At 38.1% G+C, this 22,399-nt stretch overlaps 1 protein-coding gene across 1 annotated transcript in view; it reads right to left on the bottom strand.

Annotated features, from left to right (window-relative positions):
* The window catches only part of LOC127447692 (partitioning defective 3 homolog B-like), a 466,221-nt gene that overhangs the window by 189,427 nt on the left and 254,395 nt on the right, over positions 1-22,399 (bottom strand). Inside the window, 3 exon segments of the mRNA XM_051709699.1 lie at positions 10,091-10,194; positions 10,352-10,445; positions 20,388-20,511. Coding sequence (XP_051565659.1) covers positions 10,091-10,194; positions 10,352-10,445; positions 20,388-20,511 — 322 coding nt within the window.

Genomic DNA, 22,399 nt, shown 5'->3' with positions numbered 1-22,399 from the left:
AAGTGAGTCATTGTAATAATGGCCATTTTAGAAATATTAATGATAAGTTTTGGTGTTGATGAAGGGGTACTTGAGCTTTACTGATTGGCTGTGGGGGTACATAAGAAACACTGCAGTACAGGAAAGATCTGAATCATTCTGAATTCTGAATAGACTGAGCAAGACTGATTAGAAGGGAAAACCTCATCATGTCAGTGCTTTTACTATAACAGGACTCCATCCAGATGCAATGGCCATACTATAGAGGACAAGTGGAGAAAAGGAGAAAAGGAGTAAGGGATGATGGGAGAGACTGAGAGATCATAAGGTAGAAAGCATCTGCTGGAAACATGTTTCATCACCTCATATGCCACACGGAAGATTAACTTACCATGCAGACACGTTTCTCAATACCTAGTCAGCTGCCTACAGTACCTAGACAGCATTTTGAGTCTTATAGACACATGCAGCATTTCTAGGCATCATGGATGAGCTAAGGGTTGGCTGGTGGTATATACAACATGTTCAAATGAAAGCAAAACCAATAAAGCTTGTGAACAGCATTCTCTTGTAAACAAATCGAGCTGCACTTACGGTTGTATCACGTCAGGTCTCACATGAACATGCCAGTGCGCTTAAGTCATGCGTGAGGCAATGTGAACTAATTCCCCTTCATGGATATACATTGGAGAGTGACCGGAAGTAAACAATTATTGTGAAAAGGGCGTAATATTCAATATCCAAAGCGATCATATTGACTTAGAAGACAATAATTTAACAACTGGAGTCATATGGATTACTTTTACTACGACTGTGCTTCTTGGATCTTTAAAGTGCTTTTTTTTTATCCACTTGCATTGTATGGACCTACAAACCTGAGATATTCTTCTAACAATCTGTGTGATCAGCAGAAGAAAGAAAGTCATACACATCTGGGATGGCATGAGGGTGAGTAAATGATGAGAGAATTTTCATTTTTGGGTGAACTAAAACTTTAACCACATCATTTACTGGTTAAGTTTCACAATTTCAAAGATACCCCATGGACAAAGACTGCAATGGATTTGCTTTCAAGGAGAGACAGTGTTTATGATGCTTTACCAGGGTCTTCACATAGCTTCAGGCAGTTCGCATAGTGCAGGGACAGAATCAAGATGTAATGTTTAAAACCCTTTGGTCTCCCTGCCTTGCACATTTCTTTCTCTCCTCTCCAGGCCCACATGCCCCAGCATGCTCACTACAGCGGTCTACACTTGACCCTCAGGGGCCTATCCATCAAGTACAACCACAACGGAACAAGTCTATCAGCAGAGCACTGAAGTCAGACCGGACACAGCTGTGGGCTTGACCATGTGTGTGTACGCTCTGATCCAAAGCAAGCCAAGCAAGCAAAGCAAAGAGTGTATTCATTACCTGACTTCTGTCCTGAAAGAAGCGTATATGTTGCTTTCATCTACCATGGAGAGATGGAGATGGAAAGGGACAAAACACAGTCATGCAGGTAACATTTTAATGATTGCTAATTGCTAATACTAATTAGGCTGGAATTTATAAATGATTTATGATATTTGGTTGTTAACAGTTCTTAAACATCTGCATTCTTCCACCAATTAGAATGGAACCATTTAAAAAAGCTCTGGGGAAAAAAAATAAAAAATAAAATAAAATAGATCTGTGTTTAACACTGACCACATGTGATCCGATCACCAAAAACACATCATAATTCCAGGTGGAAACCAGGTCTTAAATCAGCTGCAATTACAGACTGGTTGTTTATGACAACATGTAATTAAAGATACAAATTTAAAACAAAGTTTAGATGTAATAAACTATTGTATACTCACATATGCACCTTCACACTCACAAACAACATCTAATTTTTATTTATTCATTTTTGTGTAAAAGGGTAAAAGTCTAGTAAATTATAATATATATATATATATATATATATATATATATATATATATATATATATATATATATATATATATTATACTATTTTACTCATAGTTTGACTCATAGTTAAAAATAATAAAATGATATGTTATTTTTTATTTTTTGTGTATAGTTAAGGACAAAAACATTAGAGTGCTTGTTAATTGTCTGCTAATGCTAAGGTCCAACTGAGGATGAAGTGTGTGTGTGTGTGTGTGTGTGTGTGTGTGTACATGCATGTGGGCAGCACATGCTCTCTGTGCACACCTGGACGGACCAAAGATTGCTTAGATCAAGAGAAAAAAGCTATGCCCAAATACCACACACTGGTAAACAAAGTAAAACCACACAACCACAGGGCATGCTATTCATTTTTAAAGAATCACCAAAGGGCAGTGAGGGAGGGAGAGAGAGAGAGAGAGAGAGAGAGAGAGAGAGAGAGAGAGAGAGAGAGAGAGAGAGAGAGAGAGAGAGAGAGAGAGAGAGAGAGAAAGAGAGTTAGACTGTCCTGTTGCTAATAACTCTTGCTCTCAAGTTCTAACCACAATCCCTGTTTAAAGCCAAGGCAGAATTATTTGCAGTCAATCTAACGTCAGGGCACACACATCTACATCCAGCCAGCTATAGCGTTAACACAAACTCCCCACATTCACAACCAGCATTATATTGAAAATAAATCATAAGTGAAACTCCAACACCCTAAAAAAAGAATCCAGCCAACTCACTAAAAGGGAGAGAAAAGACATGTTGGCTTTCAAGAGCTTTTATGGTTTACATTAGTCGACTAGTTTCTGTTCCAGCCCTGCTACCTCAGAAGTAAAAGCCCAAATAAAAATACAGGGGGTGGAAACTGGCAGAAATGTACATTATGTATTAAGACCTGGGGCTATTGGGGTTTGGGCCCTGTGACAAATATGATACGATGTTAAATTGAGGAAAGCTATAGCAGTAGAGGCACGGGTAATCCACGGAAAAAAGGATTTGATGGGAGAGAGGCAAATGCTGGTGAGCTAGTAACGGCCTAGCACCCAGAAATAGGTTTTCATTACATTGCAATCTCTTTTAAATAATCCCATTCATTTTTCATGAGGTCAATTTTTCCAGCAGACGAGAGCTATAAGACTAAACACAGCTCTCAGTGGGCTGTGATCCGTCATGTCATGATAGACTGCACAAGCTTAAAAAAGCCAGCTTAACAAACACTGGTCCCACTTTATATTAGGTGCCTTTAACTACAATGTACTTATATAAAAAATAAAAAAAAAATAATAATAAAATAAATAAAAATCCAAAAATAGAAATTAAGCACTAAATGCAATGTACTTATTGTGTATATACAGTAATTAAAGTATTATTCTGCATAACTGCAGAGATTTGCATTTGCTGATACTGAGTTACGAGTATGGAACATGTAGGGTTAGGTGTAGGGTAAACAGTCAAATGTAAAGATGTACTGTAATTGCATGCAGGTACCATGCAAGTACAACATAATAAATAACAACACAAAAAGTATTTTTACTTTTTTTTTTTTTTTTTTTTTTTTACATAGTACATAGTAGTTACAGACATATCTCTAAAATACTTGTGTAATAACACAGACACAATAGGCACTGGTCACTCTAAATGCAGTTGAGAATTTGAACTGATTGGGTTCTCTGTGAAACTTAATACTAATACTACTACTACTACTACTACTAATAATAATAATAATTATCATTATTACTGTTATTATTATTATAATATTCTAAATTGTGATTTTACATCCAAGAAGAACAAAAGTAAATTGTCGTAAATCCATCTAAAATGGGTGGAGGGGTAATTATGTCATCATTGTTTCAAATGTGTGAAAGCTTATTGACTCAGCAGCAAAAATAACTTGAAGATGTTGTGTCTTTTGGCTGGCACCAGTGGTTGCAGCTACCAGAGGAAGTAAGGATGTAGGGTGTGAAACAATACGCTATTATATGGAACAATTGGATTATCTTTTGTCTTGACTACAATGATGCGCGTGGAGCTGAATTAGCCAATCAGCATACAAAACCCAATGTGACATCTCGCATAACTTAAGTCTTCACCCCCAAGTCATTTTTACAGGCCTTTGAATTCTGCTTCTGAGTAAAAAACTAAACAAAACATTATTTGCATGGATGAATTCACATTAAAGATAATTACAGAATACAGTAATTAAAATATATACTAAATAAAGGTCTAAAAAAATAGAATTGTACTTGAGTGGTGCCTGCTGTGTGTAAAACTCGCAGCCACAATGCTAGGGTGTTCAGGGTGGTTGACTCGGCCTTGCTATGGTTGCTAAGGGGTTCAAAGTTGCTGTGTTGTTGCTAGAGTTTTCTGGGTGGCTTCTTACTGGCCCTGAATATACTGTTCCCTAGATATGGCTCAGGTCCCTATTTCAAGGCAAGTCTATGGGATTTTCAACCCTTTTATTGTCTACCAGGCAAAAATTGTAAGCCTGAAAGCTTAAAAAAGAAACAGCACACTTCATCCATCCAAACATCCATCCATCTATCTATCCATCTCAGCCTTTATGTCCCTTTTGGAGCTTAGAAGTGTTGGTCCCCAGTGACTTGCATTGTATGGATATAAACACATCTCCATCAAAATATCTTTGTGTTCTGCAGAAGAAAGAATGTCAAACTAATTTGAGAGGTTTAAAGATGAGTAAATAGTGAGAAAACTGTAATTTTTGGGTGAACTATTCCATTAATACTTTGTGATACTGTAGGCGTTTGTTGAAATCAAAGCTGAAGTAACTTTTTCTGTGCTAAAATACTTTCTCCTATCCCGGCTTAATATAAGCCACTTGTAGTTTAATTTTGTTGGAAACTGTAAGCACTGTCTTTCTGTGGCACTTTTAAAATTGCTCTGTTTGTTTTGAGGGACCCGCTTAGACCCTCCCAACAATGTTACTCAACCAATGGCTTGAGTTGGGGGTGGGACTATCTCTTTGTTTGACCAACATATGGAAATATGCCCCCCATCGAAAACATTGAAAACATTGTTTATTATTTTGCAATTCCGTTTAGTGGCACTAGAGGCACAGAAATTACATACTCCACCTTTAAGTATGAGCCACAGTAATAGTGTTGGCAAAACTACTAAAGTCTAGATATAGTAGGACAGACAAATAAACAGTGCAATTTGTTGTCTGTCAAACATTGTTATAGAGCTCTCACATAACAAAAGAGTAAAAACCAAGCAATTTATGTCCATCTCTCACTCATGTATGCCCTACTGAACACACACACACACTCAACAAACCAATTGTGCACTGTACAATGCCCATTACTTAGACAACTTATTTCCTGTTTTTCCTGTTCGGCCCATTCCTAAAATGGAATATGGGACGATGTTGTTTTTCAGCATTACAAATCTAATTCTGATTCCAGGGAGAGGGCTAAAACAATACAAAATATGTAAATTAATACTGCTTCTCAGTAAAGACGCACGCTCATGGAGCGAATGTATTCCAACCCTGCTGGTGAGAACAAAAGCCCGGGAGAATAACACACTTTGGCCTTGGATCTCCACACTGAGATGAAAGACGAGCATTTAGGACAATTTCTGATCAAAAGAAGCCAGGCATAAAGCACTCTGAGTGCAAGTATTCATCTTCAAGTGCAATCGTATGAGCGCGTGGAGATGAAGATTTTTTTTTCTGGAGAGGCTAGTATAGAGAAATGCAATTATGCTAGTACCCATTTTACACAGTTCACTCACTGCAGCAGTAATTCAGGCTGTGTTATGTGTCATCGGTTTTGTCTATTGAATGATCAAATGTATTTGCATTTGGGCAGTGAGTCTGGGTATATGCACTGATTTCCTGATTCGATTCTGATTCACAAGCTCTCAATTCAACAAGGTATTGATTTCTTTAAAGTTTCAATGTCAGGAAGGATTGTCTTTATTTTCACATTCACATTTTTCTAATTATTTTTGGCTGTAAAAAGATAAATTTAAGGATTTTTAGAATCAACACTGGACTGTTCAAATGAAGATTATGATAAATTGGAAAATCAATGTTTTTAGCCAGTCCTATGAATCAATTATTCAGTGCAAATGTCGGCAGTTAGTTAATTACGCCCATGGAACAAAATTTAATTAAGTTCTTTATCAAAAACACATACACTCCAATAATCACGAAAAAATGTTTTTAACATCACAACTTGGTTCATGAAGCTCTTATATTCATAACTGAATGTTCAGGATGGGTTTTTAGATAGATGAGGGTGATCTCTGAGTGATCTACTCCTGCAGTGGCTCAGCTGTGCGGCGGTTCTAGGTTATAGTCGAGATGAGGTCATTAAACTCAGGAGTTTGGAGATATCAAACAAAAGTTCTGCATTCCTTGTTTATCTGTTATCTCATTTAGAAATTAGCAAAACATGTTTGTTGTTTTGAGTGAGACTATTAGAGAAAAGTAGAAACACACAAACACTCTTACATAAAGTAATGAAAATCAATCAATTGTTGGCGTAGTCGGCTGCCACCACTGAAACATTACTTTGGAAGAACCAAATATGGAAAACTAATGAAGTGTAATTGAAATTCTGCTGCATCCAGCGTTTTAAGAGAGTGAAATATTCCTCACTCGGTGTGTTACGGGGGGGTAAAAAGGCGAGCTAATAGGGTCATCCTTAGCTAATGTGTGGAAATGTGCTGCACTGTTCAATTCTCATGGTGAGCCGTGCACATATCACACCTGTATGGAAAATGACTCACTAAAGCAGCCATCTCATTTCTGTTTTAGTGATCTCTCCATTTCTCAGAAGCAGTCATCCAGAGGGTCCACTTCCTCTTTCACAACATCTCTGTCTTCTCATCTGCAGCTCCAGCACTTCTATAATCTCCTCTCTCACTCTCATTATTCCTTTTCTGTGGGAGGGGGTAAACCCCATTAAACTCTGTGAGCTTGCTTGGCTGAAAAGTCCAATGTTATATATTTGATGTCCAGAACAATATATGTCATCCAGCAGGAAAAACATGCTGAACAAATCATCATAAAAATATGTTTTTGACTATTGATGATACAATGTTCTCAGTTTTCTAATGACACCTAGATTGAGCTTCTAGTCCACTCAGAGGCCGATATATTAAATGAAACGATAAGGGTGGTGCATAAACTGAATATTTGTTTGAATGTCTATGGACTAGCAAATCTGTGAGGGCTAAAATGCATTAGAGTGCCACCTACATTTCAGATTTGTAATATTGTGATGGAATATGATAGAGAGAGAAAAAAAAAACTTACTTGCTGCCATCTAGTGGAACAATATACATATATAAATATAAATATATATATATATATATATATATATATATATATATATATATATATATATTTTTTTTTTTTTTTTTTTTTTTTTTTTTTTTTTTTTGTGAACAGAACCAGAATTACTGTACATGCTTACAAATTTGGGATGAGGAAAAAATAAAAAATAAATAAATAAATAATAATAATAATATTTTTATCATAAGATTATAAACACATAAAAATATTATTTATGAATACAGAGTCTTTTTTTTTTTTTGTATTGGGAGTATTCTGAAAAAAAATAAAAAATAAAAATAAATTGTCCACAGTGTGTGAGAATGGTGATCGAGTTTTGAAATAAAAATGTCACAATGCAAAAAAAAAAAAAAAAAAAAAAAGAAAATCTTAATGGCCTAGATACAGGCTTCATTTATAAATTAAAATATAATTAAAATACAATAATTATTTTATATATATATATATATAATTTATGTTTTCTTTATTTTGATTGTGGGGTGATACATGACATGTTTCCTGAGATCAACCCAACTGCTGGGACATGGCTCCAATAAAGATATATCATTTTCACTTTGCATGCAACAAATAGGCAAATTCAAAAGGCAACATAATCCGGAAGGGTTTATCTGAGACCCCATCAACACTCACAACAATATCATTGCTGTACTTTCAGCGTTCTTTATTAATAAACTTCCAACCGCCCTGGGAAAAAAAAAGGACACTAAAGCTCTCGTATCACTGCATTCACAGTAATCAAAACAATGCCATTATGCAGCTGTAAACCTAAATCTACCCTACAGGTTTATATCCTCATAGCTATTCACGCCTCCGAGGGTACCCAGAGAAAAAGCCAATGCCATAATTCACATCTTTCATTTTTCTTTTAATGTGCCCACACCCAGGTGAGTAAGAGCGTACACCAAAAAATTTCAATTAAAAACTATTAAAACTTTCTATTATTCATGAACTAAAGGGAGCTCTCTTTATTGGTTATGTATTATTAATATCCTAGCACTCATATCAAAGATGATCCAATTTCATATTCAGCACTTGGAACCAAATTACAGTGGGTTTTTATTCAGGGTTGAATTGGACCGCAGGGCTCGCTCAGGCTGGCCATTGTGCCGCCCACCACAGCTACAGTCGCCACGGTCACTGGAGAGCAGCCCCCCTCTGCCCTCTATCATTATGAGCTCTCCAATACTGTCACAAGTGTTCTTTTTTTTAAATGCCATTGTGTTACACAGATTTGGTCTGCAACAAGACTGATGGATCAGAGATAGAGGGCCACTGATTAGATTTTCAAGGCAACGCTGGAATGCGTAACACGGATTAATTGTGTTACGATGAGGAGAAGTATTGATTTGTCCCCAAGCATGCACTTACACCAGTCAGACCACATTTCATATAAAAGAGATTACTAGCAAGTGGATGGTTTCCCATTCTCTTTATTATATGCTAAATATATACTGCATGTGTACATATGGTATCCACTCTCAAGTACACTACCAATGAAATTAGATGTGTCAAAAATATTGAACAAAAGAAAACAAAAAAGGGAGAAAACTGTATAAAAAATAAAAATAATAATAAAAAAAAAAATCTAATTAATGGATTTTTTTTTAATTTTTTTTTTTTTTAATTTTTTAAAAATATTTTATTGGATTTATTGGTTTCCTTTTTGCCAACCAGGAAAGATGATTTCACTGCATATTTTTCATGTATTTTCTGAAGTAGAGTAAGCCTCTAATCTGTGTGGGCATTACAAGAAATGGACCCTTTTCACACTTCCATGAAGCTGAAGTTGTCATAGTTGGGTAAACGTAATACAGCCAGTGCTGAGTTGTTTGTGTTTTCACAGTCCTTAATCGTTTTGCCGTCATTTGCCGATACATTGACTGCATCGTCCAAATGGATTCATCAACAAAGGTTACAGGTTGTTTTTTAGGGTAATCTACATGAATACAAAGGCAAGTTGATAAAAATGAATTATTGTTGTGAGGTTGTGCTCTTAATCAGTAGGCAGAGACTTATTTAGTATAGGAACAATCAACAAATCTGTCGCCAGAAAAGCAAAAATGCAACAACAAAAGTACTTGGTGAAACTAATACCTGATGGGGGGTGACACAGGTTGAGAAGGAGTGGAGAGACCCATGTCCTGCTCCATCAGACTTCTAACCCTGTCAAACACACACTCTCGTGTTGGTTGTGATGTGTAATCATTCCATTGAAACCGTGACGGTACAGCTCAGATTTCAAAGCGTTACACAATTTCACCTGTGAGCAATTGCTTAAGTCCTCATCTTGAAAATGCAGTCCACAGACAAAAGGGCTTACTCATTTAATAACGAAGTTCTCCACGTTTAATTGCCTGAACCCACCGAGCTCGTACAAAGTTCAGCATCTTTTGGAAATTCATGGAAAGACAAATCCAGATGTCTTCTTTTTAGAGTTTATGCAAATAGAAACACAAATGCAGATGTGTGAAAAGGGTCCATGGTTGCTAATTAGCTAATTGATGGTTAATAGCTAACTGATTGGTTCTTGACCTGAAATTATTTAAATGACCCTCTTGACTCGAAGCGAATGCAATCGAGGTGGCTGACTCTTTATTAGCATTTGACAGAATAACTTGCAACTTGACTGGACTTGCTAAATAAATAAAATTTGGTCAGTTGTGAAAACACATTCTGGTGTTACAGAAGTCACAATTGTTTTGTTTTTTTTTATATTTAAGTCACTGTCACTTTGGTTAAAGACATTAATCATGGGTGATAATACATTTCAAGAGTCACACCATTTGTACATGCAGTTGCCAATCCAAACCACTGACTGTGTGAATATAGTCTGTAAGTGAAGTGAGCCTGCAGGGGTGGTTGACTTACCCAGATCGATGCTCTTGGAGGACTTGGTATGATTCTGCTCTGCAGGACCCCGCTGACCTCCATCAGCCACAGAAGTGTCCGCTGAATGAAGAACTGAATTCACACTGGACACACACAAACACAGGGCATATTTTAAATTCTCTATTACCTTTATTCAAAAGTACTGAATCCCTGAACATGCAGTTTCTAAATCCAACTTCTAAAATAAGGAATAAGAGACACGTATGTCAATTTTGATGGTCAAAGTCAAATCCACGTTACCTTTGCTGAAGCTTCATGCTGTCCTGTCTGTGCAAATTAGCAGAAAACCCTTCATCATCCCCCTCTTCCATGTGAATGTATCCCCCATTTGAAACTGAGAGAGAACAAGCAAACCGCACAGAGAGAAAAGCAATCATTAGAGCTCAGTGGAAATATTATGCAGGCTCATTTAAGAGGGGTCTGCTGGGGTCAGGACTGCAGTGGAGAGAGGTGACAGTCTGGCTAGAGTGCTGAGACAGACACAGAAACTGAGACCATTATCAACTCCAAAACACTGCAATCTCAATTCACCTTTAATGATCTTTCTCCCCTATGATAATAGGACTAGGGCCTCAGGTTGACTTGATTTTTAACCTTCTAAGCTTGGTTAAGCTTGTGACAGGGTGTGTACAGTACGTCTGACAGAGTGAGAGAGATGGCGGCTTAGAGATTCTTTCGCTAAACTAATGTGTATTATTACTATTATTCGCATACTTAAAGCTTAAGCATGTAATCACTGCACCTCTAGTGACATCAAATGGAATTGAAAAAAAAATATATTATTCTCAAACAGGTTTAAGAAGAGTAGTTGTTTGCAGGAGAGCCAGTTTCAATGCAGCACTGCAGAGTTTTCTCTCAGAAACCCTCCTCCTCCCCAGCAGCACATATCTAGATCTGCTTCACAGGGATTGTATCTAGGTCTAATTGTGCAGCAGCATGTCCAAAATGACTGATGCAGCATGACTTATGTATGTCTAAATGTGCAGCAGCAGCAACATTGTATGTCTATGTACTTTCCACTTGTAGCAAGTCTTCATACATGCTCTACAACAGCATAAGCAGATCTAGTCCACCAAGAATAAAACGACCAACTCGTCATATTCATTTGAACACCTTTAATTTATTTTGAGTGTCATGACTGAATTTACAGTTTGTCTCTGCATAAACTAAGATATGATATTTAGCTTTAAGTCTTTAAGCAATTTTTTTAATTGTAATTATTCTTGTTTAATGGTACTTCCCAACTCATTATCAAGTTAGTTTCTTGTTCTACACTGATTTAGTTAATCATCTTTTTTTTCCTCTATTCATTTTATTTTATATTTCTTTTGTATTTATTGATTGTTTACTCTATGGATCATTGCTTATGTTAGCGCATGCTATTTAATAGCAATTGCTAAACCAACATGGCGCCTCTGTAGATGACGGTTTATTAAAAATTGCCAAACAATAGTACGCCACCATTTGCTAATATTTCTTTTGTCAACAATAGCAAACACCAAATGGGATAAACGTTTGGCATACATGTTGCTTGTTCACAGCTGCGAGACGACAAAACATTGTGATGGTTTTCATTGTGGGACTCCTGTATTCCATCTACACACAGAATGGCGATATATATGACACAACATCACATTCACTCCCAGTCTGTCAAGTTTGACATATTACAATCATTTTCATTTTTAGGTGAACTATTCCTTTAATTGACTGGTTGATTTACAGGGTGGACGTATGAGTGAGTTTGTGTGTGTGTGTTTGCTTGATGTATTCAGTGTGTGAGAGGGGTAAAAGATACATGTACATGTCAGAAAAATAGCCCAACAAAACTAGAAAAGACATGACGCTGTTAGCAGGATGAGTACTGGCCTCATGTCTCATTTACCTAAACAGACTACACTACCGCAGGGTTCTGCTAGGCAACACAAATGTCTTAAACCACCTGCTTAAGAGGAAGACACAACAATGAGTGGTTTCTGATTGTGTGTTTGTGTGTGTAACTGCCACTCAAAGACTCCTCATTCTTTACCCGATTATGTTTTTGGTATCTGAGGCCCGTTATGACAAAGGCCTGATTAACGTATGTTAGGTCAAACATTGCAGAACCACAACCAAGGCTAGAGGTCTTTGTCTGGGAGCCAACGACGTAAAAATTTAAACAAATGCCTCAGATTCCCAGACACTTACTGAGTGCTTTGCATGAACAATGTAATAAGCAGTCACTCATCAGGTGTTAATGAAATGGACCCAACACTTGTACTGTAATAACTTCCTGAATCACTTCCTCAAGTTGGATGTGAAAAGGGCAAAAAGTAGAAGAAAATACAAAAATGAACGATTTTTTTTATTTTTTAAGAAATACTTGAAAAGAAAATTAAGACAAATGAAAATGCTGTCATAATTTCTCACCATCATGTTGTTTCAAACCTTAATTACTTTATTTTATGGAACAAAAAAGAAGACTTTAAGACAGAATGGTAGCCTCAGTCACAATTCACTTTCATTGTATGGAATAAAGATGCTTTCCATGAAAGACGAGTGGAAATAGTCCATATGACTCTAACAATATTTGAGATGAAAACAGAATTTGTTGAGTTCAACTCACCAGACTCTATCAGGGTTGCTGCGATTTTTTTACTTCTTTTACTTTTTTACTCCTCTCACTGTAAAAGAACATTATCATTGAATAATCACTTAAATGTTGGCTTGCTCATCACACAAAGCCATAACATGCGTTCCAAAGACTCTGAATATTGTACACAAGTCATATGGACTACTTTTATGGTGCATTTTGTCATTTTTATAGTTTAAAACCTATGGTCACTGTGAATGAATTGTCGCTGTACGTAAAACAGCTACATGAAGATTTATACTATCTCATTTGTTTGTTCCACATAAGAAAGAAATTTTCATTTTTGGGTGAACTATTTCTTTAACATCTTGCTGTGGGGTGCTGGGATAAGAAGACCACGTTCTTCTCTGTCTTCTTGATAAAGTGTCTGTGTTTTGGCAAAGTGGAGCTGGAAATCAGGCCTGACAATCACATAGATCAGTGCGCCCCACCCAGCACAACTTCATCATTACTCATCAAAATATGCTGGAATGACTGCTTATTAGTATTATATATCTCGTCTGTTTGTGTGCTGCACAACTGCCGTAATACATCAAGTCTGTAGACACACGCATACACACACACTTTAAAGATGAACTGATGTTGGAGTAAATGAAAAAAATGAACATGGACACATATACACATTCTCAGCCACATGCATGCACTCATGATTATTTATCTTCTAAAGTGCTGTGTAGTCGAAATGGAATAAGTTGTTCCATCTGAAGATGATGGATCAATGGCTCTTCCAGCTAAAAGAGGGTTATTAATCCTACACGGCAGGTGCTACCAGATCTCTTACCAGCAATAGCACAATATCTCCTATCGTTAAACATTACCTAAAATAAAACCCATGTTTCTCTTAAAGAGGGCTGGGTATGAATCTCTTACCACACACACTGGACAGATACATAACTGTGTACAGTATTCATATTGAAAATATGCAGAATAATGGGGGTTTTGCTAGGCATTGCTACTGTATGTTTACACGAGGTATTCTCTAAAATGAAATGACTGGATTACACAAAATGCTTTCTTGCACATGTACCATGGTAATACTGTGGAATTCTTTAAAGTACCTGGTCTTCCCTGGAGTACCATGTAAATACAATACTATATGGATATGGTAATCTTTCAGTACCTTGGTAATACCATCTAACACCCTATATAACATCCTAAAACACTATACCAGGGTAGTGCCACTGTGCTTTTTTGTACAATAGTTTTTGTTCGGATTGTAAAAAGGCCATACATAAAATAAGTAAATTATACTCTGCATTTAAACTCCACAGGCTCAAAGTTCATCCTCTGATGAAGGCGTTTGAGGCCAGAGAACAACTCTTCCCACAGCATAGATGGACAGAGTTCAGGCTAATTCAGAAACAGCAATATTCATAGCAACCCACACTTCTACCCTCTCCTCAGCTTCTAGCTCACTGTTAAACAGAGTTATAATTAGAGCTAATTCTCCCAAGTAGCACCACTTCAAACGCAAACACAATACACATACATAAGTACAAAATCATTAGCATTCATTTACAGCTCAAACAACTACCAGTAAATTACTTCCTTCAGCCTAAATGGCTGTGACATGCTAAAAAATTCAGCACTTTCTGGATGAGGGCATTATGCATTTTAAATTGTTTGTTACGCTACGTGATGAGTGGACTGCATTACTTTTGTGCATGTGGAAACATGGCTTAGATAAAACACATTTTAACTTAATGACTTCAAGGTCAGGGCGAGGAAAAACAAGGCAATCACAATCATAAGAGCGGAGGTCTTGCCATCTTTTTTTTTCTTCTTTTTTTTCCCCCTTGCTTTCTATTTTTATTCTTTTTGCTTATGAAACAACTAATGGTGGGTGGAATGACCAACAAATTATATATTTATATAAGTCATTTTATATTGCAGTAATGGTACTGTATTTAATTACTACATAGCTACATTATATAGATATGGGATAGCATGGAACATTAATTTTTGCATAAACTTGTGAAGTCTATGCTAGCAGTGTCTGGGCAAGTGCATGCTGTCATTAAAGCTAATGGGGACATACCAAATACTAAGAAATGTGTGTTAATTTTGCATTTCAACTTTTCACTCAAATTCTTATGCTGATAATATAATTTATAATGCAAAATTGAAATAATGAAAAAAGAAAAAAAAAATCCAATAAATAAGAACAATATTAGAAGCATTTTTTTTTTTTTTTTTCAAGTGAACTCCATTAAAACACTATTGTATATGAATATTTTCTTTGTTTTGTTTTTCCTTTTTTTTATTTGTTGGACTCAAACTAATAGGAAAAAATAATCATAGCAAATTAATGATTAATGGCAACAGTACAAAAAACAGCTAATTCACATTATACAGTATAACACTTGAATAAAACAAATAAAAACAGTAATATATTGTTATTAATTTTTTCTCCCCTTTTTCTCACCAATTTAGAATGCCCAATTCCCAATGCACTCTAAGTCCTCGTGGTGGCGTAGTGACTTGCCTCGATCCGGGTGGCGGAGGACAAATCTCAGTTGCCTCCGCGTCTGAGACCGTCAATCCGCGCATCTTATCACGTGGCAAGTTGAGCGCGTTACCGTGGAGACATAGTGCGTGTGGAGGGTTCACGCTATTCTCCGCGGCATCCACGCACAACTCACCACACACCCCACCGAGAGCAAGAACCACATTATAGGGACCACGAGGAGGTTACCCCATGTGACTCTACCCTCCCTAGCAACCGAGCCAATTTGGTTGCTTAGGAGACCTGGCTGGAGTCAACAGTAATACATTATTAATGGATGAACGTTCAAAGCCATTTGAATATAAAATAGTTAATATACACACCTTTGACAGTGTTTCATCATTTGAATTCTATATTAAATGTGCACTCAGTATTTATTTTTTCTCAATTTAAAAAAAGTTTTACTTCTAAAGAAATTAATTTAATTTTGAAACTTATGTATAAAATCATGAGCACTCACATGAGATGAGGACTCTAGTCATATCAGTAAGTTATAAAAGCTGTTTCATTCTACATGCATGGGAGAGGGGCGCTCTCATGGGGGATGCCATTTTAGAATCACATGACCAGCTGAATACTACTCACTTTATCTCAATAACCATCTTGTTATTGGACACTTTCACTCTTGGATTCAATTAATCATGGCTAATTGTGAATAGTGAATTTCTGCAATGGCAATCTGTAAATGAAAACTTTTGATTTTGAATGATTCTGCATTCACACCACTAGGTGTCACTGTAACTCGAATATGACACAAACAAAAAGTTAGTGAGTGCACCTTTAAGTTGTGATATTGCTTGGCAATCATTTACAACCTTGTGTCTACCAGTCAGTCGCCAGCAGATAGATTAATCTACTAAGTCTACATCTATAGTACTAAATTGCTCCCTTTATAATCAACACAAAGTTGAAGAGTATAGTAGTTTTCTGCTCTGTGTTGGATGTTTTAAATCATGTCGTGGATATTCTGCAGTATAAAGAATATAGCAGAATTTCTATCATTTGACATATTTCTACAGTCACACAATATATACAGTACCACCCAACCCTAGAGACAATGATATACCCTGTACCACTTCCAGCCAGGTTGCAGAGGAGAAAAGACAGATTATTTTTGAACAGCATATATATAGAATATGAGAGCATTGGTATATCATGAAAATAAACAACAGGGGGAGAAGCATGAGGTGGCAGGCAGGGAAGATATGAAGCTGATGTGGCTGATATTGGACTATTTGTATTATTTCTTAGCACTGCGCACTCTGGGAATCCCAATGAGCACGGTGTGTGTGTGTGATACACGCTCCTCAAGAAAAGCTGCAGACACATAAAGTAGGCAGCTCCATGTTAAGCCCCTCTCTCTCTATCTCTCTGTCTCTCTCTACTTGTGTTGAAATCCTGGAGGAGAAGTGTTACTCTTTCATGTTTGCTTAAAGAGATGGTCCACACAACAGACTATGAACACAGGCATTTCACATAAAAAGAATTGCAAATGTGCCCCAATTCTCAGACAAGTTAAAACTTCCAGCTTCTAATACAGCCGCGATAAAAAAAAAAAGTATTTCCAGGCATGAGAGACAGAGACAAAGAAAGTACATGTACATACTATATTGATAGTGACAGACATTCATGTACAAACACATTTCCAGTACCGCACATGCACAGAAAAGCCCAGACAACTGCTGTGTTCTAAACCTAAGACCCTCGCCGGCATCCATCAGAACCAGCATCAGGCCCTTGTCGAGCTGGAGCAGGAGCAGCGTTTTCAACTCCTGTTCTAGGTCCAAGCGGAGGAACGACAGGCATTACAGAGCCTGATCAGATACGAGGGGGTTGCTGCTGTGGCCCCGGAGCCCACTCCGGCTGTCCAACCGGTCACCCTCATCAAAATAGGGCCGGCTGACGATCCTGAAGCATATTTCGACCTCTTCGAGAAGACAGCCGATGTGTGGGAATGGCTGCCTGACCAGTGGGCAGCCCGACTGTTGCCACTACTCTCCGGGGAAGCACAGTTTGCAGCCCAACAGCTCCCCGTAGCCAACCTCCTCATTTATGCTGACTTGAAGAGAGCCATTCTGCAGTGGGTTGGCTGGACCCCCGAACAGAGCCGACAGCACTTCCGCGCCCTGAAGCTGGGAAAAACACAGCCGCCCATTCGCCTTTGCACAGCAGCTCTTGGACGCCTGCCGAAAATGGTTGCTGGAGGGGGAACCCCGCCTCTTCTCTTCCCGTCCCTGCCCCCAGGATGCTGGGCGGTCCTATGCCCATATTTCCTCCCCGCTTAGGGGGGGTCTTCTCAGCCCTCTCTCTCTCCTGCCAACTCTGCCTCTCTCCGCTATCCCTCCCAGGTTGGCGAGTCCGTTCCCACGGGTGTAGGAAGCTCCATCCACCAACGTTTGGTACAAGAAGGGGCATTGAGCACAAATAGTTTGGTGAAGGTGCGGTGTGTGCATGGTGATATCCACACGTATCCGGTGGTTACCACTGAGATACTATTCAGGGGAAAGGAGGAGACGGGGAGCAGTGACACGCAGGTAGGCTTTTATTTTTCTGCCTTCCACACTCTCTGTGTGTGTTCTTCAGAATGCATTTCTTATTTCAAACAGTTCAGTGTAACAAAACTCAGCATAAACTTCTTGAAATCTTCAGCTTCACAAAACTCAGGCATAAACTACTTGAAATCTCAGCTTCACAATACTAAAAACTTTAGAACACTCAAAATAAGACATGCCAGTCGCTGTACACTCGTGTCCCTCTCTCTCTCCACTCTCTGGCATGTTTCGGTTGGTTTTGAGACCTCTACCCGCTATCACTGTAACAAGAAACAGCTGTTGGAGAACATGTCAACCAGCTTGACAAGCCACACCACACCCTCTCTCCCGGAAACAGACACAAGACCACGCCCCCATCACCACATCATGCCTATAATTTACACGTGCATCTGTGCGAGGCAAATTAAGAGTGCTTTCGCGCAAACCGCCGCGTCCACATCGTGCTGGGTGTCCACTGGCGTGTGGTGAGCAAAGTGAAGTGAGCGTTTTCAATTCATTCCAATGGGAGCCGAGTGCCACGCTCGCGAGGTGGATTTTCATCAGAATTAACTGAAAACAGTGGACACACACACACCAGTGGAAATGTACGGTCAGCGTGCTCCAGAGTGAAACTTTTGTTATTCAGTCGGGCTTCACTTGATATCAGGGCGGCAGGCAGAGACCATAAAACTTATATGACCCATCTGAATTCTACAGAGAACATTCTAATATAAAGCTCTATATGGAGGAAATCAAACTCCTCAGACTGCTAGACATCCTCTTCATTATAAACAGCACTGACGAGGTAAAGAGGAAACAAATAGCACACATGATCAGTTTTTAAAATACACATCATCATCCTTAATAAAATGGTTTGGTATTTGGTAGAGTATTACTTTTTTTTTTTTTTTTTTTTTCCTGCACTAACAGTTTATTTGTATAGATTATATTTAATCTATTAGTGAATCTATTAGTCTACTTTTATAACAACTGTAAAAGTTGTGGTTAAAGGTTTATGTTTAGGCTACTAGTGTTTTACTTTTGTATGTTTTTCTTTTATTTATTTTTTTTAAATACTATGGTTTATTTAAGAAAAGACTATCTACATTAACCTAACAACAGTAATGAGGAGCAATCCATGGTCTTACCTGTGATAATGGCCTTATCATTACAAATGCCACTGTGAAACAAGGGTAGAACAATGGTAAACTTTCATATAGGCAAGTACAATTTAGTATGAAAGGATTAAAACTTTCATGAATTATGGACAAATTATTAACAGATTTGCCCTGTTCTAACTGTCCATGACATAGTTATTCTTAAGGTGACTTAAATTGTTGGGCCTGTGTCCTGCTAAACTAATATAATTCTTGTTCAAATAATATCGAAACAAATGCATGCAGTTACAGTCTCCAGTTACCTTTATCACTTTTTTGTGAGGTGGGGGATTTTGGCTAGTGAAAATGGTAAGTGGCTATTGACCTTGGAAACTAATAGCCACAGTGGCTGGTGAGACAAAATGTTATTTCAAACCCTGATTATATTGGATATTTATGGGAGAGAAAACACAACATGAAAATAGTGATTTTTTTCCTTGGATAATAGTGTAGTTTTGGCATTAAATAATGTACATCACAAGGGAAATGTAAGAAAATCATAATAAGCATTTTAACTAAACCTGCACTGTACTTCTAATGTTTTTTTTGTTGTTTTTTTTTTCTCTCACTGTCATTTAGAGTCTCTCTTTCAGAACGAGCACTGACATATGCAATGCAATGTAATGTCCTTTCATGAATAGGTGTGTTTACTGGATAAGAAACATTTATCATGCACTCAAGTGCTTTATGTTTTAAAAAAAAAAAAAAAAAAAAAAAAAAATCCTGCTTCTGACAGAAAACACGACAGAAAACTTGCACTGATTGTCTTTGATCTTTCCCCAGCTGCTTCTGTCAAGTGTGGCATCCGTGTAGCATAGCAACAGCCGATATCTCACAGAACTCACGCAAAAGGTGTATTTCAGGTCTTCTCTCGGTTTGTGAAACCTTTTTAGTAGTTTGGATGTGAGACGCTAAATACGGGAGAAATGGTGTCCCATATGGATTTCATACAGATCACAATTTTGTTTCCTCATATACGGCACGATTCCGTACTATACGGGATGTTTGCCATCCCTAGCGTCGCCAGTGAGAATTAATATGTATGTGTCGTTCTGAGTTTCTGTCTAAGTAGAGTGTTCCAAATCAGTTACTTATAAGGTTCCATTTCGGTAAGGATGCTGGTGTCTTTGTAAGCAGTAGACAGCAAGGCAGCTCACTAGGTCTTGGAACAGAGCCATTGTCTAGTCCAACATTCCTTCCTTTCATTCTGGACATGTCTGTTTATTTTGTCTCTGGCTGTCCACCTTCACCTTCCAATGTCACAAGTTAAAATTAAGAAGCAAACTTCCACATTGTAGCTGATGAAAAGACAGTCGGAGAGATTAGAAAGCAAATTTGCTGTAGATGACAGAGAAATATATTAGCTCTTGATGTTTGTGTGGCCTTCTCCTTGAATGTCTCATTGCTGTGTGGAGAGATTGTGAGATAAAGACATACTGAGCCCATCACTCACCCGCACATCGCTCATAGATGCTGTTCATCACCATAGGGGGCTGAATGCTGCCGTCTGATTGGCCGAGGTGCCCCACACAGCTATCAAACGATCGATTGAGAATTTGCCGTGTTTCCTGGAACTCCTGCGAGAGAAAATGAAAGAAGCCATGTCACTGAATCGATTCTGTTTGTGAATTATGGAAACAGAAGGGGCAAATCTGAGCGCCAGGATAGGTAAAGACTTTCAAATAGCAGGGAGATTGTTACGCTTGCTTCGGTATTCATCACAAAACAAAAGACCCACTGAGATTTAGACTTGGGAAGAAGCAAAAGACCAAAAAGAGCGGTAAGAACATCCAGTAACTGCTTTTAATTCATCTGATTAGTCTAGCTGTCAAAGGCATGAAGGATTTAAGCCACCCGCACAGATGTTACAGATTTTCTGTCTCTTTCCCCCAGAGAAAAAGACAGAATAGTAATTCATTTCATTATCTTGCCCCCAGGCCTGAAGTGCCACTATGAAATATGTTAATTCGATTGGCAGATTTCAAATGCTGGAGAGAGGCAGGGTGCAGCGCATCAGATGGCTCTTCTAATGGCCTGTTCGGATACTGCACATGCTGCCAGCATTTGGTTAACTGTGGATCATTAGAAAAGCAAACTGCTTGCATATATATTGTACATCAAGGTAGGGGTGTGTGATTCCTTAGGCCTTGAGTGTCTGAAGGTCTGAAAACAGCAATCACAGAGGAAATCAAGGTGCCATGGCATCCGTGGAATGGAAGTAATCTGTTTAGCATTTTTACATTGAAACATTTATGTTTTAATGTTCAGATTTTGGCTGAGGCGACAGGGCAACATAATTCTGTGACGTATGTCACCAAATACAATTTGTCTCAAAATGAAATTTTTTAACACGCAGCTCTGATACCCTCAGATTTCTATTGGCTGCTGACTAAAGCCCAAAGTACACATCGGTCAGATGCGAACGCTCATTGAACGTGCAGAATGTGCATGTGCCTGGAAATATTGCACCAATTAGTGGGTCCACAAGGTGGCAATACTCATATTTGAGCAGTTGTTGTTAGAAGAAATGATAGTAGAAGATTGAATTGGCAGTAAATAACAGGAAATGAAGGTAAAAACAACAACAGTAGATATGCTTGTCAAGAGTGTGTTTGTGAGGAGGTCTGGAAACACCTGCATTTGTATAACTTGAGTCTGAAGGAACACAAAGACATTTTTATGGGTCTAAACTCCTGAAGAGATATTGTCCGGCATCTCATAGCAGTCGTAGCGCATGCGCCAACCGCCTTGGAGTATATGTGACAGGCTCGCGTTCGACTGTACGCAGACGCTGAGCGTTCACGTCAAAATCGATGTATACTTTGGGCTTAAGAGTGGGCTACAGTGATTGAACTGACTGACTGCAGGTGTGTTTGTGAAGAAACATGGTGGAAAACAGGGATTTTCCTTGCTCTTTACAAAGTATATTTCAACATTAACAATGCAAATCTCCCTTTTTAGGCCACCTTGTCCATATATAGAAACTAAACTGCAAACACCCATGTTAACATAGAAATGCCCATTCAGTATTCAGCAACTTCAGGATGTCCTGAAAAACAGTGAAAACAGGACTTTAGCTAATCATAACAGAGAGCATCTACGTGTAGAAGTCTACAGTAGCAAAACCAGCCTGTCTAAATCTAATGGTCAGAGAGATGGTGAAAACGAGAAACCTTGATTGATATTGTAATCTGAGTTTTGGGATAATTGTAATCTAATGAAGAGGATTTCAGGGGAAAATTAATGCTACAAAACTGCAGAATATTGTCTTTTTAAACAGAAGTAGAAGCAGGTCTATGGAGGGGTGGCCCGGGAGGGAAGCGAACCCAGTCTAAATGAGATTACAGGAGGGGATCAATGAGGATTCCCCAGCCAACTTTTCCATTTCCCTTTTAATAATTATCAGAAAAAAAAAAAAAGAGGACATGGAGTTTGCAATTTTCCAAACAGGATGGGATTTAGAAA

The sequence above is a fragment of the Myxocyprinus asiaticus genome, chromosome 11 (assembly GCF_019703515.2).
Source record: "Myxocyprinus asiaticus isolate MX2 ecotype Aquarium Trade chromosome 11, UBuf_Myxa_2, whole genome shotgun sequence".
NCBI lineage: Eukaryota > Metazoa > Chordata > Actinopteri > Cypriniformes > Catostomidae > Myxocyprinus > Myxocyprinus asiaticus.
This window is presented reverse-complemented; position numbering and strand designations above follow the sequence as displayed.